This window comes from Oncorhynchus mykiss, unplaced genomic scaffold, assembly GCF_013265735.2.
Source record: "Oncorhynchus mykiss isolate Arlee unplaced genomic scaffold, USDA_OmykA_1.1 un_scaffold_212, whole genome shotgun sequence".
Taxonomy (NCBI): domain Eukaryota; kingdom Metazoa; phylum Chordata; class Actinopteri; order Salmoniformes; family Salmonidae; genus Oncorhynchus; species Oncorhynchus mykiss.
The window spans coordinates 482254-509753 of NW_023493683.1; the positions used below are offsets into that span (position 1 = coordinate 482254).

The 27500-nt window shown below is 44.5% G+C and overlaps 1 protein-coding gene across 3 annotated transcripts in view; it reads left to right on the top strand.

Annotated features, from left to right (window-relative positions):
• Positions 1-956: 956 nt before the first annotated feature.
• LOC110513555 (pre-mRNA 3'-end-processing factor FIP1) overlaps positions 957-27500 on the top strand; it is a 42379-nt gene continuing 15835 nt past the window's right edge. For 2 of the 3 annotated variants that reach the window (XM_036972916.1, XM_036972918.1), the window contains exons 1-11: positions 958-1326; positions 1780-1831; positions 2573-2636; positions 3795-3901; positions 8607-8671; positions 11645-11755; positions 12092-12222; positions 22343-22455; positions 24504-24557; positions 26791-26890; positions 27455-27500. The exon at positions 27455-27500 is cut by the window's right edge and continues 111 nt beyond it. In XM_036972916.1, coding sequence (XP_036828811.1) covers positions 1236-1326; positions 1780-1831; positions 2573-2636; positions 3795-3901; positions 8607-8671; positions 11645-11755; positions 12092-12222; positions 22343-22455; positions 24504-24557; positions 26791-26890; positions 27455-27500 — 934 coding nt within the window. In that variant the 5' untranslated portion in view covers positions 958-1235. Of the gene's footprint in view, positions 1327-1779; positions 1832-2572; positions 2637-3794; positions 3902-8606; positions 8672-11644; positions 11756-12091; positions 12223-22342; positions 22456-24503; positions 24558-26790; positions 26891-27454 lie in introns of all 3 variants that reach the window. The other variant, XM_036972917.1, reaches the window with a different exon arrangement.

The following is a 27500-nucleotide window of genomic DNA, read 5'->3' on the forward strand; positions in this document are numbered from 1 at the left end:
AGAAGACAGACAAACACTTAGTGCTTCTGTAAGCATAAACAAACTTTCTAGTGAACAGATCGGTAAAGTGCAAGAGACTGTTTCTAAGTACCTCACAGTGCGTATGTGTGCCAGTGTGTGTGTGTGGGCCTGTGTGTGTGTGGGCCTGCGTATGTGTGCCAGTGTGTGTGTGTGGGCCTGCGTATGTGTGCCAGTGTGTGTGTGTGTGTGTGTGTGTGTGTGTGTGTGTGTGTGTGTGTGTGTGTGTGTGTGTATGCCTTAATAGATCCATCTATACGTCCCCTTATAGTTCAATAAACCACACAGAGGCTGAACTCCAGTGGCCATAACTACATTAACTACATTAACTATAGAGCAGCCTCTGCATTAAAGTCTACCCTACCCCACCCCCGTACAAAACCACAACACCAATCAGGACATTTTAAAGTGGCCATCGGCTGTCTATCACCACAGATGGACTGGACAGCTGTTGTGTGCACAGTAGACATGACGATACACACCTAATTGAACAGAATGATGTAGTTTTGGGTATTTAATGAACATTGTATATTGTGTTTTTTTTTTTTAAGGTAGTCTTGAATGTTTGTGTGGGACGCAATAAGAAGTGTATTCATGATTAGCATTACAGGTATAGTGTATACAAGAATCAGCAGAATAGTTGTCCACAATGTAGTCACCAATGTATCAACACATAATTGTTGTGATGAACAAAATAGCAAGTAGATCTATTCCAGGGAGTGGTTTGCTACATTGTCCTTCCATAATAAAAAACAACTTCATGCGGTGTCCCCCCCCCCCCCCCAAAAAAAAAAAAAAATCGGATTGATGTTATTTCGCCATCTTGTGTCTTTAAAACGTTACTCCATTCGACACCCCGGTCCAAAACTGCGCATGAACCGTTCGGTGTTTGACTTCCGCCGACAGAATCCCGCTAGACCAATAGGAAGACAGTTTTGCTTGCCCTCTGTTGAAGGATTTACTTCCGGGCACACGGTCCACCCGCTAGCTCGTCGAAATCAAAATGTATGAAGTGGATATTTTTCCGCGCTTCAAGATAATGCAATAATTTATGACGACTTCTGCTGTTTTAAACTATATATATATATTTTGTTGTTGTTGTTGTTTGGTCGTGTGCATTTACTACTATCCGGGTTGTTTCGTTAGCCAACTAGCTAGCTGGAAAACAAGAGTTGCGATCTTCGTGAAAGACACTTTCTTACCGCTGGTTAAAGAAGATGTCTGCGGAAGAGGCGGCAGACAAAACAGCCCCGGCGGACGCGAGTGCGGGAGATGGCGGAGACGAGGAAGAAGAGTGGCTCTACGGAGGTAAAGAGGCGTTACCGTGAATATAACATTTAGCTAAGTGGTTCCAAGTTATAACTAATGCCACATGCAACTGCAAGTCGTTAGCACAGGTGCTACCTGATTAGCACAGTAGTTGCCGTAGCTTGCTAAAGCTGTGCTGCATGTGTTGGCCTAGTGTCACTGTAAACGTCAAGCCGACTCACTAACGCTACAGCATTTCCTTCAGGATTGCACCAAAGATTTGCACTTTGCTCAGTTTGTAGATATCTAGCTACCTGTATGTGGGGGAAATACAATGGACGGCAGAAGCATTGGATATGTAATGGTTCGTTTGCATGGATCTTCTGAACCAATAAACGTGGCTAGTTAGCTATGTAAGTTATTTAACTAGGTACCGTTAGATATTGTAATCTATGACTTTATCGTTGACATTTTTACCGTTAGTTAGTTAATGAATGGTCGTTTCCCTTCTAGATGATGATGAGAGAGCTGATGAAGAAGAGGCCAAACTATCCGCTGCTGTCAGGTGACTTCCTCGCCCTCCATCCGTTTGTGTATAAATAAGCATGTTACTGAGTTGTCTCAACTTTCTCTGTTGTATTGTCTACAGGATGTGTCTGAATGTGTTGGTGATATTTCCGTCCAGTCTGAATGTGTTGGTGATATTTACATCTTCAGTCTGAATGTGTTGGTGATATTTACATCCTCAGTCTGAATGTGTTGGTGATATTTCAGTCTGAATGTGTTGGTGATATTTACATCCTCAGTCTGAATGTGTTGGTGATATTTACATCCTCAGTCTGAATGTGTTGGGGATATTTACATCCTCAGTCTGAATGTGTTGGTGATATTTCAGTCTGAATGTGTTGGTGATATTTACATCCCCAGTCTGAATGTGTTGGTGATATTTACATCCTCAGTCTGAATGTGTTGGTGATATTTCCACCCTCAGTCTGAATGTGTTGGTGATATTTACATCCTCAGTCTGAATGTGTTGGTGATATTTACATCCTCAGTCTGAATGTGTTGGTGATATTTACATCCTCAGTCTGAATGTGTTGGTGATATTTACATCCTCGGTCTGAATGTGTTGGTGATATTTCCACCCTCAGTCTGAATGTGTTGGTGATATTTACACCCTCAGTCTGAATGTGTTGGTGATATTTCAGTCTGAATGTGTTGGTGATATTTCCATCCTCAGTCTGAATAATGTATTGGTGATATTTCCATCCTCAGTCTGAATGTGTTGGTGATATTTAATCCTCAGTGCACCTATTCCTGCTACTGAGTCAGAAGAGGCAGCTACTACAGGGAACGGAGTGGAAGCTCAGGTAAGACCTCTTCCCTCCCAGTGTGTCCCAAATGGCACCCTATTCCCCTATAGGGCACCAAGTTTGACCGAAGTAGTGCACTATAAAGGGAATAGGGTGCCATAGGTCTCTGGTCTAAAGTAGTGCACTACATAGGGAATAGGGTGCTATAGGGCTCTGGTCTAAAGTAGTGCACTATATAGGGAATAGGGTGCCATAGGGCTCTGGTCTAAAGTAGTGCACTATATAGGGAATAGGGTGCCATAGGGCTCTGGTCTAAAGTAGTGCACTATATAGGGAATAGGGTGCCATAGGGCTCTGGTCTAAAGTAGTGCACTATATAGGGAATAGGGTGCCATAGGGTTCTGGTCTAAAGTAGTGCACTATATAGGGAATAGGGTGCCATGGGGTTCTGATCTAAAGTAGTGCACTATATAGGGAATAGGGTGCCATTTGAGAGCGAGGGGTAGTGTTTCTCCTATCGTTGTCGATGCAAGGCGGGGTGAATTGGGATTTGTGTGTAATTAAGGTCTGGGGTTTCTCCTGGTCAGTTCATGTGGTCTGGAAACACTCTATGACCTACTATGTTATGTGTTCAGGAGATGGGTTCTGATCCGGGTTTCTGTCTCTCTCTGTTTGTTCCTCTCTCCTCCCCCTTCTCTCTCTTTCCCTCCCTCTTTTTCCGTCTCTCCCTACTATCCCCCTTCCCTCTCTTTCCCTCTCCATCCTCCCTCTCTCTCTCTCTCCTCCCCCTTCTCTCTCATTCCCTCCTTCTTTTTCCATCTCTCTCCCTACTATCTCCCTTCCCTCTCTTTCCCTCTCCATCCCGCCTCTCTCTCTCCTCCCCCTTCTTTCTCATTCCCTCCCTCTTTTTCCATCTCTCCCTACTATCCCCCTTCCCTCTTTCCCTCTCCATCCCCCCTCTCTCTCCTCCCCCTTCTCTCTCATTCCCACCCTCTTTTTCTATCTCTCTCCCTACTATCCCCCTTCCCTCTCTTTCCCTCTCCATCCTCTCTCTCTCTCCTCCCCCTTCTCTCTCATTCCCTCCCTCTTTTTCCATCTCTTTCCCTCTCCATCCCCCCTCTCTCTCCTCCCCCTTCTCTCTCATTCCCTCCCTCTTTTTCCATCTTTTTCCCTCTCCATCCCCCCTCTCTCTCTCCTCCCCTCTCTCTTTCTCAGGAGAAGGAGCCAGGAGATGATGACGACAGCGATAGCGACAGCGACGATGATGACGATGATGTTCGTGTCACCATCGGAGACATCAAGACCGGAGCCCCACAGTACACGTACGTGTCTTTAAAGTAGAGGTCGAACCGGTTAGGATTTTTCAACTCCGATACCGATTATTTGGGACCAAAAAAAGCCGATAACGATTAATCGTCCAATTTGTACATATGTATTTGTAATAATGACAATTACAACAATACCGAACACTTATTTGAACTTATTATAATACATAAATAAAACATCTATTTAGCCTCAAATAAATAATCAAACATGTTCAATTTGGTTTAAATAATGCAAAAACACAGTGTTGGAGAAGAAAGTAAAAGTGCAATATGTGCTATGTAAGAAAGCTAACGTTTCAGTTCCTTGCTCAGAACATGAGAACATATGAAAGCCGGTGGTTCCTTTTAACATGAGTCTTCAATATTCCCAGATAAGAAGCTTTAGGTTGTAGTTATTATAGGTCTATTTCTCTCTATACCATTTGTATTTCATTAACCTTTGACTATTGGATGTTCTTATAGGCACTATTGTATTGCCAGCCTAATCTAGGGAGTTGATAGGCTTGAAGTCATAAACAGCGTTGTGCTTCAAGCACTGCGAAGAGCTGCTGGCAAACGCAGTAAAGTGCTGTTTGAATGAATGCCTACGAGCCTGCTGCTGCCTTCCACCGCTCAGTCAGACTGCTCTATCAAATATCAAATCATAGACTTAATTATAATATAATAAACGCACACAAATACTAGCTTTATCTAATTAATATGGTCAAATCCGGAAACTATCATTTCGAAAACAAAACGTACGGGAGTTGCAGCGATGAGACAAGACTGTAACTACCAATTGGATACCATGAAATTGGGTAGAGAAAATGGGTCAAATTTTTATAAACATGAATTTCTTTTAACTAAATATGCAGGTTTAAAAAAAATATACTGGTGCTTTGATTTAAAGAAAGGCATTGGTGTTTAGGGTTAGGTACATTGGTGTTTAGGGTTTCGGTACATTGGTGATTAGGGTTCGGTACATTGGTGATTAGGGGTTAGGTACATTGGTGATTAGGGTTAGGTACATTGGTGATTAGGGTTCGGTACATTGATGTTTAGGGTTAGGTACATTGGTGATTAGGGTTCGGTACATTGGTGTTTAGGGGTTAGGTACATTGGTGTTTAGGGTTCGGTACATTGGTGATTAGGGTTAGGTACATTGGTGTTTAGGGGTTCGGTACATTGGTGTTTAGGGTTAGGTACATTGGTGATTAGGGGTTCGGTACATTGGTGATTAGGGTTAGGTACATTGATGTTTAGGGTTCGGTACATTGGTGATTAGGGTTAGGTACATTGGTGATTAGGGTTAGGTACATTGGTGATTAGGGTTCGGTACATTGGTGTTTAGGGTTAGAGGTACATTGGTGATTAGGGTTAGGTACATTGGTGATTAGGGTTCGGTACATTGGTGGTTAGGGTTCGGTACATTGGTGATTAGGGTTCGGTACATTGGTGATTAGGGTTAGGGTTCGGTACATTGGTGATTAGGGTTAGGGTTCGGTACATTGGTGTTTAGGGTTAGGGTTCGGTACATTGGTGATTAGGGTTAGGGTTCGGTACATTGGTGTTTAGGGTTAGGGTTCGGTACATTGGTGATTAGGGTTCGGTACATTGGTGATTAGGGTTAGGGTTCGGTACATTGGTGATTAGGGTTAGGGTTCGGTACATTGGTGTTTAGGGTTAGGGTTCGGTACATTGGTGATTAGGGTTAGGGTTCGGTACATTGGTGTTTAGGGTTCGGTACATTGGTGTTTAGGGTTAGGTACATTGGTGATTAGGGTTAGGGTTCGGTACATTGGTGATTAGGGTTAGGGTTCGGTACATTGGTGATTAGGGTTAGGGTTAGGTACATTGGTGATTAGGGTTCGGTACATTGGTGATTAGGGTTAGGTACATTGGTGATTAGGGTTAGGTACATTGGTGATTAGGGTTAGGTACATTGGTGTTTAGGGTTCGGTACATTGGTGTTTAGGGTTAGGTACATTGGTGATTAGGGTTAGGTACATTGGTGATTAGGGTTAGGTACATTGGTGATTAGGGTTCGGTACATTGGTGTTTAGGGTTAGGTACATTGGTGTTTAGGGTTCGGTACATTGGTGATTAGGGTTAGAGGTACATTGGTGATTAGGGTTCGGTACATTGGTGATTAGGGTTCGGTACATTGGTGATTAGGGTTAGGTACATTGGTGATTAGGGTTAGGGTTAGGTACATTGGTGATTAGGGTTAGGGTTCGGTACATTGGTGATTAGGGTTCAGTACATTGGTGATTAGGGTTAGGTACATTGGTGATTAGGGTTAGGGTTAGGTACATTGGTGATTAGGGTTAGGGTTAGAGGTACATTGGTGTTTAGGGTTCGGTACATTGGTGATTAGGGTTCGGTACATTGGTGATTAGGGTTAGGGTTAGGTACATTGGTGATTAGGGTTAGGGTTCGGTACATTGGTGATTAGGGTTAGGGTTCGGTACATTGGTGATTAGGGTTCAGTACATTGGTGATTAGGGTTCGGTACATTGGTGATTAGGGTTCGGTACATTGGTGTTTAGGGTTAGAGGTACATTGGTGTTTAGGGTTCGGTACATTGGTGTTTAGGGTTAGGTACATTGGTGATTAGGGTTCGGTACATTGGTGTTTAGGGTTCGGTACATTGGTGTTTAGGGTTCAGTACATTGGTGTTTAGGGTTCGGTACATTGGTGTTTAGGGTTCGGTACATTGGTGTTTAGGGTTCGGTACATTGGTGTTTAGGGTTCGGTACATTGGTGATTAGGGTTCGGTACATTGGTGATTAGGGTTCGGTACATTGGTGATTAGGGTTAGGTACATTGGTGTTTAGGGTTAGAGGTACATTGGTGTTTAGGGTTAGGTACATTGGTGATTAGGGTTAGGTACATTGGTGTTTAGGGTTAGAGGTACATTGGTGTTTAGGGTTAGGTACATTGGTGTTTAGGGTTCGGTACATTGGTGATTAGGGTTCGGTACATTGGTGTTTAGGGTTAGGTACATTGGTGTTTAGGGTTAGGTACATTGGTGATTAGGGTTCGGTACATTGGTGTTTAGGGTTAGGTACATTGGTGTTTAGGGTTCGGTACATTGGTGATTAGGGTTAGAGGTACATTGGTGTTTAGGGTTAGAGGTACATTGGTGATTAGGGGTTAGGTACATTGGTGTTTAGGGTTCGGTACATTGGTGTTTAGGGTTAGAGGTACATTGGTGATTAGGGTTAGAGGTACATTGGTGATTAGGGGTTAGGTACATTGGTGATTAGGGTTCGGTACATTGGTGTTTAGGGTTAGGTACATTGGTGTTTAGGGTTCGGTACATTGGTGATTAGGGTTAGGTACATTGGTGTTTAGGGTTAGAGGTACATTGGTGTTTAGGGTTAGGTACATTGGTGTTTAGGGTTCGGTACATTGGTGATTAGGGTTAGGTACATTGGTGTTTAGGGTTAGAGGTACATTGGTGTTTAGGGTTAGGTACATTGGTGTTTAGGGTTCGGTACATTGGTGATTAGGGTTCGGTACATTGGTGTTTAGGGTTAGGTACATTGGTGTTTAGGGTTAGGTACATTGGTGATTAGGGTTCGGTACATTGGTGTTTAGGGTTCGGTACATTGGTGTTTAGGGTTAGGTACATTGGTGATTAGGGTTCGGTACATTGGTGATTAGGGTTCGGTACATTGGTGTTTAGGGTTCGGTACATTGGTGTTTAGGGTTCGGTACATTGGTGTTTAGGGGTTAGGTACATTGGTGATTAGGGGTTAGGTACATTGGTGATTAGGGTTCGGTACATTGGTGATTAGGGTTAGAGGTACATTGGTGTTTAGGGTTCGGTACATTGGTGCAACGACTGTGCTTTTTTCGCGAATGCGCTTGTTAAATCGTCAGCCGTTTGGCGAAGTAGGCTTGTGATTGGATGATAAATTAACAGGCACCGCATCGATTATATGCAACGCAGGGACAAGCTAGTTAAACTAGTAATATCATCAACCGTGTGAAGTTAACTAGTAATTATGTTAAGATTGATAGTTTTTTTTTTTTTTTCAAGATACATTTAATGCTAGCTACGGTCTTTAGAGGGATAGTTCACCCGTAATGTCTTTAAAGGGATAGTTCACCCGTAATGTCTTTAAAGGGATAGTTCACCCGTAATGTCTAAGCCGATCTGACCTTATTATTCCCAGATAAGGGGTTTTATGTACAGCTGATGAGCCTGAATTCATCTATTGTATTTCACAGCCTTTGACGCTGTTGTTGTTGTTGACATGTCTGGTTTGTTGTTGTTGACATGTCTGGTTTGTTGTTGTTGTTGACGTGTCTGGTTTGTTGTTGTTGTTGGCATGTCTGGTTTGTTGTTGTTGTTGACATGTCTGGTTTGTTGTTGTTGTTGTTGTTGACATGTCTGGTTTGTTGTTGTTGACATGTCTGGTTTGTTGTTGTTGTTGACATGTCTGGTTTGTTGTTGTTGTTGACATGTCTGGTTTGTTGTTGTTGTTGACATGTCTGGTTTGTTGTTGTTGTTGTTGTTGACATGTCTGGTTTGTTGTTGTTGTTGACATGTCTGGTTTGTTGTTGTTGTTGTTGTTGACATGTCTGGTTTGTTGTTGTTGTTGACATGTCTGGTTTGTTGTTGTTGTTGACATGTCTGGTTTGTTGTTGTTGTTGTTGTTGACATGTCTGGTTTGTTGTTGTTGTTGTTGACATGTCTGGTTTGTTGTTGTAGAACATATGGAGTGGCTCCTGTCAACCTGAACATAAAGACAGCGGGAGCCAGACCCTATGGAACAGGTACTGTAGTGTTCTGTTCTTCACCTGTTCTATGCACCTGACTTTACACAGGCCGACACGGAGTGGGAAATGTGTAGTACAGGCTGATAGAGGTGTCCAGTCCCACCACCATGTCTTGATAGGTGTCCATTCCCACCACCATGTCTTGATAGGTGTCCATTCCCACCACCATGTCTTGATAGGTGTCCATTCCCACCACCATGTCTTGATAGGTGTCCATTCCCACCACCATAGGTGTCCATTCCCACCACCATAGGTGTCCATTCCCACCACTATGTCTTGATAGGTGTCCATTCCCACCACCATGTCTTGATAGGTGTCCAGTCCCACCACCATAGGTGTCCATTCCCACCACCATGTCTTGATAGGTGTCCATTCCCACCACCATGTCTTGATAGGTGTCCATTCCCACCACCATAGGTGTCCATTCCCACCACCATGTCTTGATAGGTGTCCATTCCCACCACCATGTCTTGATAGGTGTCCATTCCCACCACCATGTCTTGATAGGTGTCCATTCCCACCACCATGTCTTGATAGGTGTCCAGTCCCACCACCATAGGTGTCCATTCCCACCACCATGTCTTGATAGGTGTCCAGTCCCACCACCATGTCTTGATAGGTGTCCAGTCCCACCACCATAGGTGTCCAGTCCCACCACCATAGGTGTCCATTCCCACCACCATGTCTTGATAGGTGTCCATTCCCACCACCATGTCTTGATAGGTGTCCATTCCCACCACCATGTCTTGATAGGTGTCCAGTCCCACCACCATGTCTTGATAGGTGTCCAGTCCCACCACCATAGGTGTCCAGTCCCACCACCATAGGTGTCCAGTCCCACCACCATAGGTGTCCATTCCCACCACCATGTCTTGATAGGTGTCCATTCCCACCACCATGTCTTGATAGGTGTCCATTCCCACCACCATGTCTTGATAGGTGTCCAGTCCCACCACCATGTCTTGATAGGTGTCCAGTCCCACCACCATAGGTGTCCAGTCCCACCACCATAGGTGTCCAGTCCCACCACCATAGGTGTCCAGTCCCACCACCATAGGTGTCCAGTCCCACCACCATAGGTGTCCAGTCCCACCACCATAGGTGTCCATTCCCACCACCATAGGTGTCCATTCCCACCACCATGTCTTGATAGGTGTCCATTCCCACTGCCATGTCTTAATAGGTGTCCAGTCCCACCACCATAGGTGTCCATTCCCACCACCATAGGTGTCCATTCTCACCACCATAGGTGTCCAGTCCCACCACCATAGGTGTCCATTCCCACCACCATGTCTTGATAGGTGTCCAGTCCCACCACCATAGGTGTCCAGTCCCACCACCATAGGTGTCCAGTCCCACCACCATAGGTGTCCATTCCCACCACCATAGGTGTCCATTCCCACCACCATAGGTGTCCATTCCCACCACCATGTCTTGATATGTGTCCAGTCCCACCACCATGTCTTGATAGGTGTCCAGTCCCACCACCATAGGTGTCCAGTCCCACCACCATAGGTGTCCAGTCCCACCACCATAGGTGTCCAGTCCCACCACCATAGGTGTCCAGTCCCACCACCATAGGTGTCCAGTCCCACCACCATAGGTGTCCATTCCCACCACCATGTCTTGATAGGTGTCCAGTCCCACCACCATGTCTTGATATGTGTCCAGTCCCACCACCATAGGTGTCCATTCCCACCACCATGTCTTGATATGTGTCCAGTCCCACCACCATAGGTGTCCATTCCCACCACCATGTCTTGATATGTGTCCAGTCCCACCACCATAGGTGTCCAGTCCCACCACCATAGGTGTCCAGTCCCACCACCATAGGTGTCCATTCCCACCACCATAGGTGTCCATTCCCACCACCATGTCTTGATATGTGTCCAGTCCCACCACCATAGGTGTCCAGTCCCACCACCATAGGTGTCCAGTCCCACCACCATAGGTGTCCAGTCCCACCACCATAGGTGTCCATTCCCACCACCATAGGTGTCCATTCCCACCACCATAGGTGTCCAGTCCCACCACCATGTCTTGATATGTGTCCAGTCCCACCACCATAGGTGTCCAGTCCCACCACCATAGGTGTCCAGTCCCACCACCATAGGTGTCCAGTCCCACCACCATAGGTGTCCAGTCCCACCACCATAGGTGTCCAGTCCCACCACCATAGGTGTCCATTCCCACCACCATAGGTGTCCATTCCCACCACCATGTCTTGATAGGTGTCCAGTCCCACCACCATAGGTGTCCAGTCCCACCACCATAGGTGTCCAGTCCCACCACCATAGGTGTCCAGTCCCACCACCATAGGTGTCCATTCCCACCACCATGTCTTGATAGGTGTCCAGTCCCACCACCATAGGTGTCCAGTCCCACCACCATAGGTGTCCAGTCCCACCACCATAGGTGTCCAGTCCCACCACCATGTCTTGATAGGTGTCCAGTCCCACTGCCATGTCTTAATAGGTGTCCATTCCCACCACCATGTCTTGATAGGTGTCCAGTCCCACCACCATAGGTGTCCAGTCCCACCACCATAGGTGTCCAGTCCCACCACCATGTCTTGATAGGTGTCCAGTCCCACCACCATAGGTGTCCATTCCCACCACCATAGGTGTCCATTCCCACCACCATGTCTTGATAGGTGTCCAGTCCCACCACCATGTCTTGATAGGTGTCCAGTCCCACCACCATAGGTGTCCAGTCCCACCACCATAGGTGTCCATTCCCACCACCATGTCTTGATAGGTGTCCAGTCCCACCACCATGTCTTGATAGGTGTCCAGTCCCACCACCATGTCTAGGGCAGCTTTGTGGAACTAGATGGTATAAATGTAGATATCGTTGATTATTTTTTGGGGGGATTGATGTACTAAATTGTCCTTTTGTATATTTTAACCCTGGTAGATATTCTAAATGTTTCTTTTCCATGTGGTGTTCTGGTTTCTATTCTCTCTCTAGTAGGGAACAAGTTAAAGGGTGTGGATCTGGAGGCCCCGGGAAACATCAATGGAGTCCCAGTAGTGGAGGTGGACATGGAGACATTCGAGGAGAAACCCTGGAGGAAACCAGGTACGGGTTACTGTGGGCGGGGTTACTGTGGGCGGGGTTACTGTGGGCGGGGTTACTGTGGGCGGGGTTACTGTGGGCGGGGTTACTGTGTGCGGGGTTACTGTGGGCGGGGTTACTGTGGGACATTCGAGGAGACACCCTGGAGGAAACCAGGTACGGGTTATTGTGGGCGGGGTTACTGTGGGCGGGGTTACTGTGGGCGGGGTTACTGGTTACTGTGGGACATCAGAGGAGAAACCCTGGAGGAAACCAGGTACGGGTTACTGTGGGCGGGGTTACTGTGGGACACTGTAGGAGTTTGTAAAAATAAACGTGTGTGTGTGTGTGTGTGTGTAGGTGCTGACCTGTCTGACTACTTTAACTATGGGTTCAACGAGGACACGTGGAAGGGCTACTGTGACAAGCAGAAGAGGCTGAGGATGGGCCTGGAGGTCGTCAACATCTCCTCCACCACCAGCAAAATCACTGTAAGATACAACATCTCCTCCACTACCAGCTAAATCACTGTAAGATACAACATCTCCTCCACTACCAGCTAAATAACTAAGATACAACATCTCCTCCACTACCAGCTAAATCACTAAGATACAACATCTCCTCCACTACCAGCTAAATCACTAAGATACAACATCTCCTCCACTACCAGCTAAATCACTAAGATACAACATCTCCTCCACTACCAGCTAAATCACTAAGATACAACATCTCCTCCACTACCAGCTAAATCACTAAGATACAACATCTCCTCCACTACCAGCTAAATCACTAAGATACAACATCTCCTCCACTACCAGCTAAATCACTAAGATACAACATCTCCTCCACTACCAGCTAAATCACTAAGATACAACATCTCTTCCACTACCAGCTAAATCACTGTAAGATACAACATCTCCTCCACTACCAGCTAAATCACTGTAAGATACAACATCTCCTCCACTACCAGCTAAATCACTAAGACACAACATCTCCTCCACTACCAGCTAAATCACTGTAAGATACAACATCTCCTTCACTACCAGCTAAATCACTAAGATACAACATCTCCTCCACTACCAGCTAAATCACTAAGATACAACATCTCCTCCACTACCAGCTAAATTACTGTCAGATACAACATCTCTTCCACTACCAGCTAAATCACTAAGATACAACATCTCTTCCACTATCAGCTAAATCACTAAGATACAACATCTCCTCCACTACCAGCTAAATCACTAAGATACAACATCTCCTCCACTACCAGCTAAATCACTGTAAGATACAACATCTCCTTCACTACCAGCTAAATCACTAAGATACAACATCTCCTCCACTACCAACATCTCCTCCACTACCAACTAAATCACTGTAAGATACAACATCTCCTTCACTACCAGCTAAATCACTAAGATACAACATCTCCTCCAATACCAGCTAAATCACTAAGATACAACATCTCCTCCACTACCAGCTAAATCACTAAGATACAACATCTCCTCCACTACCAGCTAAATCACTAAGATACAACATCTCCTCCACTACCAGCTAAATCACTAAGATACAACATCTCCTCCACTACCAGCTAAATCACTGTAAGATACAACATCTCCTCCACTACCAGCTAAATCACTGTAAGATACAACATCTCCTCCACTACCAGCTAAATCACTGTAAGATACAACATCTCCTCCACTACCAGCTAAATCACTAAGATACAACATCTCCTTCACTACCAGCTAAATCACTGTCAGATACAACATCTCCTCCACTACCAGCTAAATCACTAAGATACAACATCTCCTCCACTATCAGCTAAATCACTGTAAGATACAACATCTCCTCCACTACCAGCTAAATCACTAAGATACAACATCTCCTCCACTACCAGCTAAATCACTGTAAGATACAACATCTCCTCCACTACCAACTAAATCACTGTAAGATACAACATCTCCTCCACTACCAACTAAATCACTGTAAGATACAACATCTCCTTCACTACCAGCTAAATCACTAAGATACAACATCTCCTCCACTACCAGCTAAATCACTAAGATACAACATCTCCTCCACTACCAGCTAAATCACTAAGATACAACATCTCCTCCACTACCAGCTAAATCACTGTAAGACACAACATCTCCTCCACCACCAGCTAAATCACTGTCAGATACAACATCTCCTCCACTACCAGCTAAATCACTGTAAGATACAACATCTCCTCCACTACCAGCTAAATCACTGTAAGATACAACATCTCCTCCACTACCAGCTAAATCACTAAGATACAACATCTCCTTCACTACCAGCTAAATCACTGTCAGATACAACATCTCCTCCACTACCAGCTAAATCACTAAGATACAACATCTCCTCCACTATCAGCTAAATCACTGTAAGATACAACATCTCCTCCACTACCAGCTAAATCACTAAGATACAACATCTCCTCCACTACCAGCTAAATCACTGTAAGATACAACATCTCCTCCACTACCAACTAAATCACTGTAAGATACAACATCTCCTCCACTACCAACTAAATCACTGTAAGATACAACATCTCCTTCACTACCAGCTAAATCACTAAGATACAACATCTCCTCCACTACCAGCTAAATCACTAAGATACAACATCTCCTCCACTACCAGCTAAATCACTAAGATACAACATCTCCTCCACTACCAGCTAAATCACTGTAAGACACAACATCTCCTCCACCACCAGCTAAATCACTGTCAGATACAACATCTCCTCCACTACCAGCTAAATCACTGTAAGATACAACATCTCCTCCACTACCAGCTAAATCACTAAGATACAACATCTCCTCCACTACCAGCTAAATCACTGTAAGACACAACATCTCCTCCACTACCAGCTAAATCACTAAGATACAACATCTCCTCCACTACCAGCTAAATCACTGTAAGATACAACATCTCCTCCACTACCAGCTAAATCACTAAGATACAACATCTCCTCCACTACCAGCTAAATCACTAAGATACAACATCTCCTCCACTACCAGCTAAATCACTAAGATACAACATCTCCTCCACTACCAGCTAAATCACTAAGATACAACATCTCCTCCACTACCAGCTAAATCACTGTAAGACACAACATCTCCTCCACCACCAGCTAAATCACTGTCAGATACAACATCTCCTCCACTACCAGCTAAATCACTGTAAGATACAACATCTCCTCCACTACCAGCTAAATCACTGTAAGATACAACATCTCCTCCACTACCAGCTAAATCACTAAGATACAACATCTCCTTCACTACCAGCTAAATCACTGTCAGATACAACATCTCCTCCACTACCAGCTAAATCACTAAGATACAACATCTCCTCCACTATCAGCTAAATCACTGTAAGATACAACATCTCCTCCACTACCAGCTAAATCACTAAGATACAACATCTCCTCCACTACCAGCTAAATCACTGTAAGATACAACATCTCCTCCACTACCAACTAAATCACTGTAAGATACAACATCTCCTCCACTACCAACTAAATCACTGTAAGATACAACATCTCCTTCACTACCAGCTAAATCACTAAGATACAACATCTCCTCCACTACCAACATCTCCTCCACTACCAACTAAATCACTGTAAGATACAACATCTCCTTCACTACCAGCTAAATCACTAAGATACAACATCTCCTCCAATACCAGCTAAATCACTAAGATACAACATCTCCTCCACTACCAGCTAAATCACTAAGATACAACATCTCCTCCACTACCAGCTAAATCACTAAGATACAACATCTCCTCCACTACCAGCTAAATCACTAAGATACAACATCTCCTCCACTACCAGCTAAATCACTGTAAGATACAACATCTCCTCCACTACCAGCTAAATCACTGTAAGATACAACATCTCCTCCACTACCAGCTAAATCACTGTAAGATACAACATCTCCTCCACTACCAGCTAAATCACTAAGATACAACATCTCCTTCACTACCAGCTAAATCACTGTCAGATACAACATCTCCTCCACTACCAGCTAAATCACTAAGATACAACATCTCCTCCACTATCAGCTAAATCACTGTAAGATACAACATCTCCTCCACTACCAGCTAAATCACTAAGATACAACATCTCCTCCACTACCAGCTAAATCACTGTAAGATACAACATCTCCTCCACTACCAACTAAATCACTGTAAGATACAACATCTCCTCCACTACCAACTAAATCACTGTAAGATACAACATCTCCTTCACTACCAGCTAAATCACTAAGATACAACATCTCCTCCACTACCAGCTAAATCACTAAGATACAACATCTCCTCCACTACCAGCTAAATCACTAAGATACAACATCTCCTCCACTACCAGCTAAATCACTGTAAGACACAACATCTCCTCCACCACCAGCTAAATCACTGTCAGATACAACATCTCCTCCACTACCAGCTAAATCACTGTAAGATACAACATCTCCTCCACTACCAGCTAAATCACTAAGATACAACATCTCCTCCACTACCAGCTAAATCACTGTAAGACACAACATCTCCTTCACTACCATCTAAATCACTGTAAGATACAACATCTCCTCCACTACCAGCTAAATAACTAAGATACAACATCTCCTCCACTACCAGCTAAATCACTAAGATACAACATCTCCTCCACCACCAGCTAAATCACTAAGATACAACATCTCCTCCACCACCAGCTAAATCACTAAGATACAACATCTCCTCCACTACCAGCTAAATCACTGTAAGATACAACATCTCCTCCACTACCAGCTAAATCACTAAGATACAACATCTCCTCCACTACCAGCTAAATCACTGTAAGATACAACATCTCCTCCACTACCAGCTAAATCACTAAGATACAACATCTCCTCCACTACCAGCTAAATCACTGATACAACATCTCCTCCACTACCAGCTAAATCACTAAGATACAACATCTCCTCCACTACCAGCTAAATCACTGATACAACATCTCCTCCACTACCAGCTAAATCACTAAGATACAACATCTCCTCCACTATCAGCTAAATCACTGTAAGATACAACATCTCCTCCACTATCAGCTAAATCACTGTAAGATACAACATCTCCTCCACTACCAGCTAAATCACTAAGATACAACATCTCCTCCACTACCAGCTAAATCACTGTAAGATACAACATCTCCTCCACTACCAACTAAATCACTGTAAGATACAACATCTCCTCCACTACCAACTAAATCACTGTAAGATACAACATCTCCTTCACTACCAGCTAAATCACTAAGATACAACATCTCCTCCAATACCAGCTAAATCACTAAGATACAACATCTCCTCCACTACCAGCTAAATCACTAAGATACAACATCTCCTCCACTACCAGCTAAATCACTAAGATACAACATCTCCTCCACTACCAGCTAAATCACTAAGATACAACATCTCCTCCACTACCAGCTAAATCACTGTAAGACACAACATCTCCTCCACCACCAGCTAAATCACTGTCAGATACAACATCTCCTCCACTACCAGCTAAATCACTGTAAGATACAACATCTCCTCCACTACCAGCTAAATCACTAAGATACAACATCTCCTCCACTACCAGCTAAATCACTGTAAGACACAACATCTCCTTCACTACCAGCTAAATCACTGTAAGATACAACATCTCCTCCACTACCAGCTAAATAACTAAGATACAACATCTCTTCCACTACCAGCTAAATCACTAAGATACAACATCTCCTCCACCACCAGCTAAATCACTAAGATACAACATCTCCTCCACTACCAGCTAAATCACTGTAAGATACAACATCTCCTCCACTACCAGCTAAATCACTAAGATACAACATCTCCTCCACTACCAGCTAAATCACTGTAAGATACAACATCTCCTCCACTACCAGCTAAATCACTAAGATACAACATCTCCTCCACTACCAGCTAAATCACTGATACAACATCTCCTCCACTACCAGCTAAATCACTAAGATACAACATCTCCTCCACTACCAGCTAAATCACTAAGATACAACATCTCCTCCACTACCAGCTAAATCACTGTAAGATACAACATCTCCTCCACTACCAGCTAAATCACTAAGATACAACATCTCCTCCACTACCAGCTAAATCACTAAGATACAACATCTCCTCCACTACCAGCTAAATCACTAAGATACAACATCTCCTCCACTACCAGCTAAATCACTAAGATACAACATCTCCTCCACTACCAGCTAAATCACTAAGATACAACATCTCCTCCACTACCAGCTAAATCACTGTAAGATACAACATCTCCTCCACTACCAGCTAAATCACTAAGATACAACATCTCCTCCACTACCAGCTAAATCACTAAGATACAACATCTCCTCCACTACCAGCTAAATCACTGTAAGATACAACATCTCCTCCACTACCAGCTAAATCACTAAGATACAACATCTCCTCCACTACCAGCTAAATCACTAAGATACAACATCTCCTCCACTACCAGCTAAATCACTGATACAACATCTCCTCCACTACCAGCTAAATCACTAAGATACAACATCTCCTCCACTACCAGCTAAATCACTAAGATACAACATCTCCTCCACTATCAGCTAAATCACTGTAAGATACAACATCTCCTCCACTACCAGCTAAATCACTAAGATACAACATCTCCTCCACTACCAGCTAAATCACTGTAAGATACAACATCTCCTCCACTACCAACTAAATCACTGTAAGATACAACATCTCCTTCACTACCAGCTAAATCACTAAGATACAACATCTCCTCCAATACCAGCTAAATCACTAAGATACAACATCTCCTCCACTACCAGCTAAATCACTAAGATACAACATCTCCTCCACTACCAGCTAAATCACTAAGATACAACATCTCCTCCACTACCAGCTAAATCACTAAGATACAACATCTCCTCCACTACCAGCTAAATCACTGTAAGACACATCTCCTCCACCACCAGCTAAATCACTGTCAGATACAACATCTCCTCCACTACCAGCTAAATCACTGTAAGATACAACATCTCCTCCACTACCAGCTAAATCACTAAGATACAACATCTCCTCCACTACCAGCTAAATCACTGTAAGACACAACATCTCCTTCACTACCAGCTAAATCACTGTAAGATACAACATCTCCTCCACTACCAGCTAAATAACTAAGATACAACATCTCCTCCACTACCAGCTAAATCACTAAGATACAACATCTCCTCCACCACCAGCTAAATCACTAAGATACAACATCTCCTCCACTACCAGCTAAATCACTGTAAGATACAACATCTCCTCCACTACCAGCTAAATCACTAAGATACAACATCTCCTCCACTACCAGCTAAATCACTGTAAGATACAACATCTCCTCCACTACCAGCTAAATCACTAAGATACAACATCTCCTCCACTACCAGCTAAATCACTAAGATACAACATCTCCTCCACTACCAGCTAAATCACTGATACAACATCTCCTCCACTACCAGCTAAATCACTAAGATACAACATCTCCTCCACTACCAGCTAAATCACTGTAAGCTACAACATCTCCTCCACTACCAGCTAAATCACTGTAAGATACAACATCTCCTCCACTACCAGCTAAATCACTAAGATACAACATCTCCTCCACTACCAGCTAAATCACTAAGATACAACATCTCCTCCACTACCAGCTAAATCACTAAGATACAACATCTCCTCCACTGCCAGCTAAATCACTGTAAGATACAACATCTCCTCCACTACCAGCTAAATCACTGTAAGATACATCTCCTCCACTACCAGCTAAATCACTAAGATACAACATCTCCTCCACTACCAGCTAAATCACTGTAAGATACAACATCTCCTCCACTACCAGCTAAATCACTAAGATACAACATCTCCTCCACTACCAGCTAAATCACTGTAAGATACAACATCTCCTCCACTACCAGCTAAATCACTGTAAGATACAACATCTCCTCCACTACCAGCTAAATCACTGTAAGATACAACATCTCCTCCACTACCAGCTAAATCACTAAGATACAACATCTCCTCCACTACCAGCTAAATCACTGTAAGATACAACATCTCCTCCACTACCAGCTAAATCACTGTAAGATACAACATCTCCTTCACTACCAGCTAAATCACTAAGATACAACATCTCCTCCAATACCAGCTAAATCACTAAGATACAACATCTCCTCCACTACCAGCTAAATCACTAAGATACAACATCTCCTCCACTACCAGCTAAATCACTAAGATACAACATCTCCTCCACTACCAGCTAAATCACTGTAAGACACAACATCTCCTCCACCACCAGCTAAATCACTGTCAGATACAACATCTCCTCCACTACCAGCTAAATCACTGTAAGATACAACATCTCCTCCACTACCAGCTAAATCACTAAGATACAACATCTCCTCCACTACCAGCTAAATCACTGTAAGACACAACATCTCCTTCACTACCAGCTAAATCACTGTAAGATACAACATCTCCTCCACTACCAGCTAAATAACTAAGATACAACATCTCCTCCACTACCAGCTAAATCACTAAGATACAACATCTCCTCCACCACCAGCTAAATCACTAAGATACAACATCTCCTCCACTACCAGCTAAATCACTGTAAGATACAACATCTCCTCCACTACCAGCTAAATCACTGTAAGCTACAACATCTCCTCCACTACCAGCTAAATCACTGTAAGATACAACATCTCCTCCACTACCAGCTAAATCACTAAGATACAACATCTCCTCCACTACCAGCTAAATCACTAAGATACAACATCTCCTCCACTGCCAGCTAAATCACTGTAAGATACAACATCTCCTCCACTGCCAGCTAAATCACTGTAAGATACATCTCCTCCACTACCAGCTAAATCACTAAGATACAACATCTCCTCCACTACCAGCTAAATCACTGTAAGATACAACATCTCCTCCACTACCAGCTAAATCACTAAGATACAACATCTCCTCCACTACCAGCTAAATCACTGTAAGATACAACATCTCCTCCACTACCAGCTAAATCACTAAGATACAACATCTCCTCCACTACCAGCTAAATCACTGTAAGATACAACATCTCTTCCACTACCAGCTAAATCACTAAGATACAACATCTCCTCCACCACCAGCTAAATCACTGTAAGATACAACATCTCCTCCACCACCAGCTAAATCACTGTAAGATACAACATCTCCTCCACTACCAGCTAAATCACTGTAAGATACAACATCTCCTCCTCCACCAGCTAAATCACTAAGATACAACATCTCCTCCTCCACCAGCTAAATCACTAAGATACAACATCTCCTCCACTACCAGCTAAATCACTGTAAGATACAACATCTCCTCCACTACCAGCTAAATCACTGTAAGATACAACATCTCCACCACCACCAGCTAAATCACTGTAAGATACAACATCTCCTCCACTACCAGCTAAATCCCTAAGATACAACATCTCCTCCACTTCCTTCTCTCTCTCCTCTCAATTCCCGTCCTTCTCTTTGTCTCTCCTCTTCTCAATTCCCTTCCTTCTCTCTCTCTCCTCTTCTCAATTCCTTTCCTTCTCTCTGTCTCTCCTCTTCTCAATTCCCTTCCTTCTCTCTCTCTCCTCTTCTCAATTCCCTTCCTTCTCTCTGTCTCTCCTCTTCTCAATTCCTTTCCTTCTCTCTGTCTCTCCTCTTCTCAATTCCCTTCCTTCTCTCTGTCTCTCCTCTTCTCAATTCCCTTCCTTCTCTCTGTCTCTCCTCTTCTCAATTCCCTTCCTTCTCTGTCTCTCCTCTTCTCAATTCCCTTCCTTCTCTCTCTCTCCTCTTCTCAATTCCATTCCTTCTCTCTCTCTCCTCTTCTCAATTCCCTTCCTTCTCTCTCTCTCCTCTTCTCAATTCCCTTCCTTCTCTCTCTCTCCTCTTCTCAATTCCCTTCCTTCTCTCTGTCTCTCCTCTTCTCAATTCCCTTCCTTCTCTCTGTCTCTCCTCTTCTCAATTCCCTTCCTTCTCTCTGTCTCTCCTCCTCTCAATTCCCTTCCTTCTCTCTCTCTCCTCTTCTCAATTCCCTTCCTTCTCTCTGTCTCCTCTTCTCAATTCCCTTCCTTCTCTCTCTCTCCTCTTCTCAATTCCCTTCCTTCTCTCTCTCTCCTCTTCTCAATTCCCTTCCTTCTCTCTCTCCTCTTCTCAATTCCCTTCCTTCTCTTCTCAATTCCCTTCCTTCTCTCTCTCTCCTCTTCTCAATTCCATTCCTTCTCTCTCTCTCTTCTCAATTCCTTTCCTTCTCTCTGTCTCTCCTCTTCTCAATTCCCTTCCTTCTCTCTCTCTCTCTCTCAATTCCCTTCCTTCTCTCGCTCTCCTCTTCTCAATTCCCTTCCTTCTTTGTCTCATTGAATTGCCATATGATAATCAGTGTAAAACAGATAAGCCAGAGTTGTTTAAAACCAAGATATCCATTTTTAAAGAGGTCCTACTACTGTCAAATGGTCAAACCCAAGATGTTATAAACTTAAAGATGTCCCTACTCTACTCCCCTCAGGTTCAGCAGGGCAGGACGGGGAATGAGAAGGAAGTGAGTTTACCCATCCACACGTCCAAACCTGACTTCCCCACTACAGCCAACATCTACAAGTCATCCATGAACACTACCAGGTAAGAGCTGTACACAGGTCCTCAGATGAATAAGAGCTGTACACAGGTCCTCAGATGAATAAGAGCTGTACACAGGTCCTCAGATGAATAAGAGCTGTACACAGGTCCTCAGATGAATAAGAGCTGTACACAGGTCCTCAGATGAATAAGAGCTGTACACAGGTCCTCAGATGAATAAGAGCTGTACACAGGTCCTCAGATGAATAAGAGCTGTACACAGGTCCTCAGATGAATAAGAGCTGTACACAGGTCCTCAGATGAATAAGAGCTGTACACAGGTCCTCAGATGAATAAGAGCTGTACACAGGTCCTCAGATGAATAAGAGCTGTACACAGGTCCTCAGATGAATAAGAGCTGTACACAGGTCCTCAGATGAATAAGAGCTGTACACAGGTCATCAGATGAATAAGAGCTGTACACAGGTCATCAGATGAATAAGAGCTGTACACAGGTCTTCAGATGAATAAGAGCTGTACACAGGTCCTCAGATGAATAAGAGCTGTACACAGGTCCTCAGATGAATAAGAGCTGTACACAGGTCATCAGATGAATAAGAGCTGTACACAGGTCATCAGATGAATAAGAGCTGTACACAGGTCCTCAGGTGAATAAGAGCTGTACACAGGTCCTCAGATGAATAAGAGCTGTACACAGGTCCTCAGATGAATAAGAGCTGTACACAGGTCCTCAGATGAATAAGAGCTGTACACAGGTCCTCAGATGAATAAGAGCTGTACACAGGTCCTCAGATGAATAAGAGCTGTACACAGGTCCTCAGATGAATAAGAGCTGTACACAGGTCCTCAGATGAATAAGAGCTGTACACAGGTCATCAGATGAATAAGAGCTGTACACAGGTCCTCAGATGAATAAGAGCCGTAAGGTTAGCATAGGACAGGTAGAGACAGACCGTAAGGTTAGCATAGGACAGGTACATATAGACGGACTGTAAGGTTAGCCTAGGACAGGTACAGACAGTAAGGTTATCCTAGGACAGGTACAGACAGTAAGGTTAGCCTAGGACAGGTACAGACAGTAAGGTTATCCTAGGACAGGTTAAGAGACAGTGAGGTTATCCTAGGACAGGTACAGACAGTAAGGTTATCCTAGGACAGGTTAAGAGACAGTGAGGTTATCCTAGGACAGGTTAAGAGACAGTGAGGTTATCCTAGGACAGGTTAAGAGACAGTAAGGCTATCCTAGGACAGGTTAAGAGACAGGTTATCCTAGGACAGGTTAAGAGACGGTGAGTTATCCTAGGACAGGTTAAGAGACAGTGAGGTTATCCTAGGACAGGTACAGACAGTAAGGTTATCCTAGGACAGGTTAAGAGACAGGTTATCATAGGACAGGTACAGACAGTGAGGTTGTCCTATGACAGGTTAAGAGACAGTAAGGTTATCCCGGGACAGGTACAGACAGTAAGGTTATCCTAGGACAGGTTAAGAGACAGTAAGGTTATCCTGGGACAGGTACAGACAGTAAGGTTATCCTAGGACAGTTTAAGAGACAGTGAGGTTATCCTAGGACAGTTTAAGAGACAGTGAGGTTATCCTAGGACAGGTTAAAAGACATGAGAGAGACTCATGTATTAGCTCTGGTAGAGGATTTGGCAAAACACTGTCTGGCAGTGGACAGACAGACACAGACAAGCAGACAGACAGACACAGACAAGCAGACAGACAGACACAGACAAGCAGACAGACAGACACAGACAAGCAGACAGACAGACACAGACAAGCAGACAGACAAGCAGACAGACAGACACAGACAAGCAGACAGACAGACACAGACAAGCAGACAGACAAGCAGACAGACAGACACAGACAAGCAGACAGACAGACACAGACAAGCAGACAGACAAGCAGACAGACAGGCAGACAGACAAGCTGACAGACACGCAGACAGACAGACAGACAGACAGACAGACAGACAGAGATGCAGTAGATTGCTTGCTTTTCTCCTCTCACTGTACACATGAATGAGTTCCTCTGAGTGTGTGAGGGGAGGTCTAACTGTGTCTCCCTCCTTCTCCCCCTGATGGTAGGATCTCCCCCCCACAGTGGACTGCTCCCCCCGTCCAGGACATGTCCTACTATACGTGAGTGGGATGGGGCTTTATCACTACAACACACTGATACATCCATGTAGAGTATTGTCTTTTCCAGATGAGTGGGATGGGGCTTGTTCACATCAACACACTGATACATCCATGTAGAGTATTCTGTCTTTTCCAGATGAGTGGGATGGGGCTTGTTCACATCAACACACTGATACATCCATGTAGAGTATTCTGTCTTTTCCAGATGAGTGGGATGGGGCTTGTTCACATCAACACACTGATACATCCATGTAGAGTATTCTGTCTTTTCCAGATGAGTGGGATGGGGCTTGTTCACATCAACACACTGATACATCCATGTAGAGTATTCTGTCTTTTCCAGATGCAATTTAAAACACAAAATAAACTCATTTTAATTTCCCTCGGCCGATAAACCAGTGACAAACGTTGTGGTTGCATCGCGTCGTTAGGGCACAACGTGGTAGCGTTGTCACCGCGGCAACGTTAAGTTTAACGGGAGTCATCACCTTGGCAACAGTAAAGACATTTAAATGCAACACACGTATACACGTTGACTCACGTGTGTGTGACAGGTGATAGCCATGTTATAGACATGTCATAACAGATTCTACATCATGTGTGTATTAGTGCTGCTGTGTGTTGTCCTTTCTGACTTTAGTGTCCTGTCACCGATCTGTCTGTGGTGGTTAGGTACCGATCTGTGGTGTGGTGGTTAGGTACCCCGATCTGTCTGTGGTGTGGTGGTTAGGTACGGATCTGTCTGTGGTGTGGTGGTTAGGTACCGATCTGTCTGTGGTGGTTAGGTACCCCGATCTGTCTGTGGTGGTTAGGTACCCCGATCTGTCTGTGGTGGTTAGGTACCCCGATCTGTCTGTGGTGGTTAGGTACCCCGATCTGTCTGTGGTGGTTAGGTACCCCGATCTGTCTGTGGTGGTTAGGTACCCCGATCTGTCTGTGGTGGTTAGGTACCCCGATCTGTCTGTGGTGGTTAGGTACCCCGATCTGTCTGTGGTGGTTAGGTACCCCGATCTGTCTGTGGTGGTTAGGTACCCCGATCTGTCTGTGGTGGTTAGGTACCCCGATCTGTCTGTGGTGGTTAGGTACCCCGATCTGTCTGTGGTGGTTAGGTACCCCGATCTGTCTGTGGTGGTTAGGTACCCCGATCTGTCTGTGGTGGTTAGGTACCCCGATCTGTCTGTGGTGTGGTGGTTAGGTACCCCGATCTGTCTGTGGTGTGGTGGTTAGGTACCCCGATCTGTCTGTGGTGTGGTGGTTAGGTACCCCGATCTGTCTGTGGTGTGGTGGTTAGGTACCCCGATCTGTCTGTGGTGTGGTGGTTAGGTACCCCGATCTGTCTGTGGTGTGGTGGTTGGGTACCGATCTGTCTCTGGTGGTTAGGTACTGATCTGTCTGTGGTGTGGTGGTTAGGTACCGATCTGTCTGTGGTGTGGTGGTTAGGTACCGATCTGTCTGTGGTGTGGTGGTTAGGTACCGATCTGTCTCTGGTGGTTAGGTACCGATCTGTCTGTGGTGTGGTGGTTAGGTACCGATCTGTCTGTGGTGTGGTGGTTAGGTACCGATCTGTCTGTGGTGTGGTGGTTAGGTACCGATCTGTCTGTGGTGTGGTGGTTAGGTACCCCGATCTGTCTGTAGTGGTGGTGGTGGTGGTTAGGTACCCCGATCTGTGTGGTGTGGTGGTTAGGTACCGATCTGTGTGGTGTGGTGGTTAGGTATCGATCTGTGTGGTGTGGTAGTTAGGTACCCCGATCTGTGCATGTGGCTGTGTATTAGTTGGTAGAGAGTATAGACGGTAAACTCAGTGTTAATGACTGAGTAGACGGCAGGTAGTCTAGTGGTTAAGAGCGTTGTCTTAGTCGTTAGTGACTGAGTAGACAGCAGGTAGTCTAGTGGTTAAGAGCGTTGTCTTAGTCGTTAGTGACTGAGTAGACGGCAGGTAGTCTAGTGGTTAAGAGCGTTGTCTTAGTCGTTAGTGACTGAGTAGACGGCAGGTAGTCTGGTGGTTAAGAGCTTTGTCTTAGTCATTAATGACTGAGTAGACGGCAGGTAGTCTAGTGGTTAAGAGCGTTGGGGCCTGTAACCGAAAGGTTGCTTGTTCGAATCCCAGAGCCAACTAGACGAAACATCTCATCTTGAGCCAAAAGGCCCTTAGTCGTGACAGCTTCCTGTTTGTTGTTCCGGAGGAGATGGTCTGCTGAGTGACTCACGTTGTACGCCGTGGGGTTGTGTTCAGGAAGACCAGTGGTACGATCGACGTGATTGGAGGAGGGACCGCTACCATCAGCAGAGTGGAGGGACGACGAAGACACAACCTGGAGGGAAACAACATCCAGGTACACACACACACACACACACACACACACACACCTGGAGGGAAACAACATCCAGGTACACACACACACACACACACCTGGAGGGAAACAACATCCAGGTACACACACACACACACACAACCCAATATTTAGGAAGTTGTTCTTAATGTTTTGTAAACTCAGTGTAATATTACGTGAGCTAAACAGAAAAAATATATATTATTGATTTAAATAAAATAATGAGCCATACATTGACACATCGAGTCCAAAACGTCAGTTAAAAACCATAAATATCGAGGTCGTTTTAAATCTTCCAGGAACTCATCTTTCATTTCCTGAGGAAAACAGTCCCTGCTGTTATGAAAACCTTATGTTGATACCCAGAGTCACATTTTAGTTTTATTTAGTATTTTCAACAGGTTTTTAAAGGACTTTTTATTATGGTATCGTAGTAATACTGGTGTCGGGACCAACCCTTCACGAACACATGAAATGACATGGCCGACATAGCAGTCCATGTACCCATTCTGTTGGCTGTTGAATCACGAACCCGGTTGTGATTTGGCTGTTTCTTCGTTGTCGTAGGTGATTTCGGAACACTCGTCGTCGGACGCTGAGCAAAACCCCAACA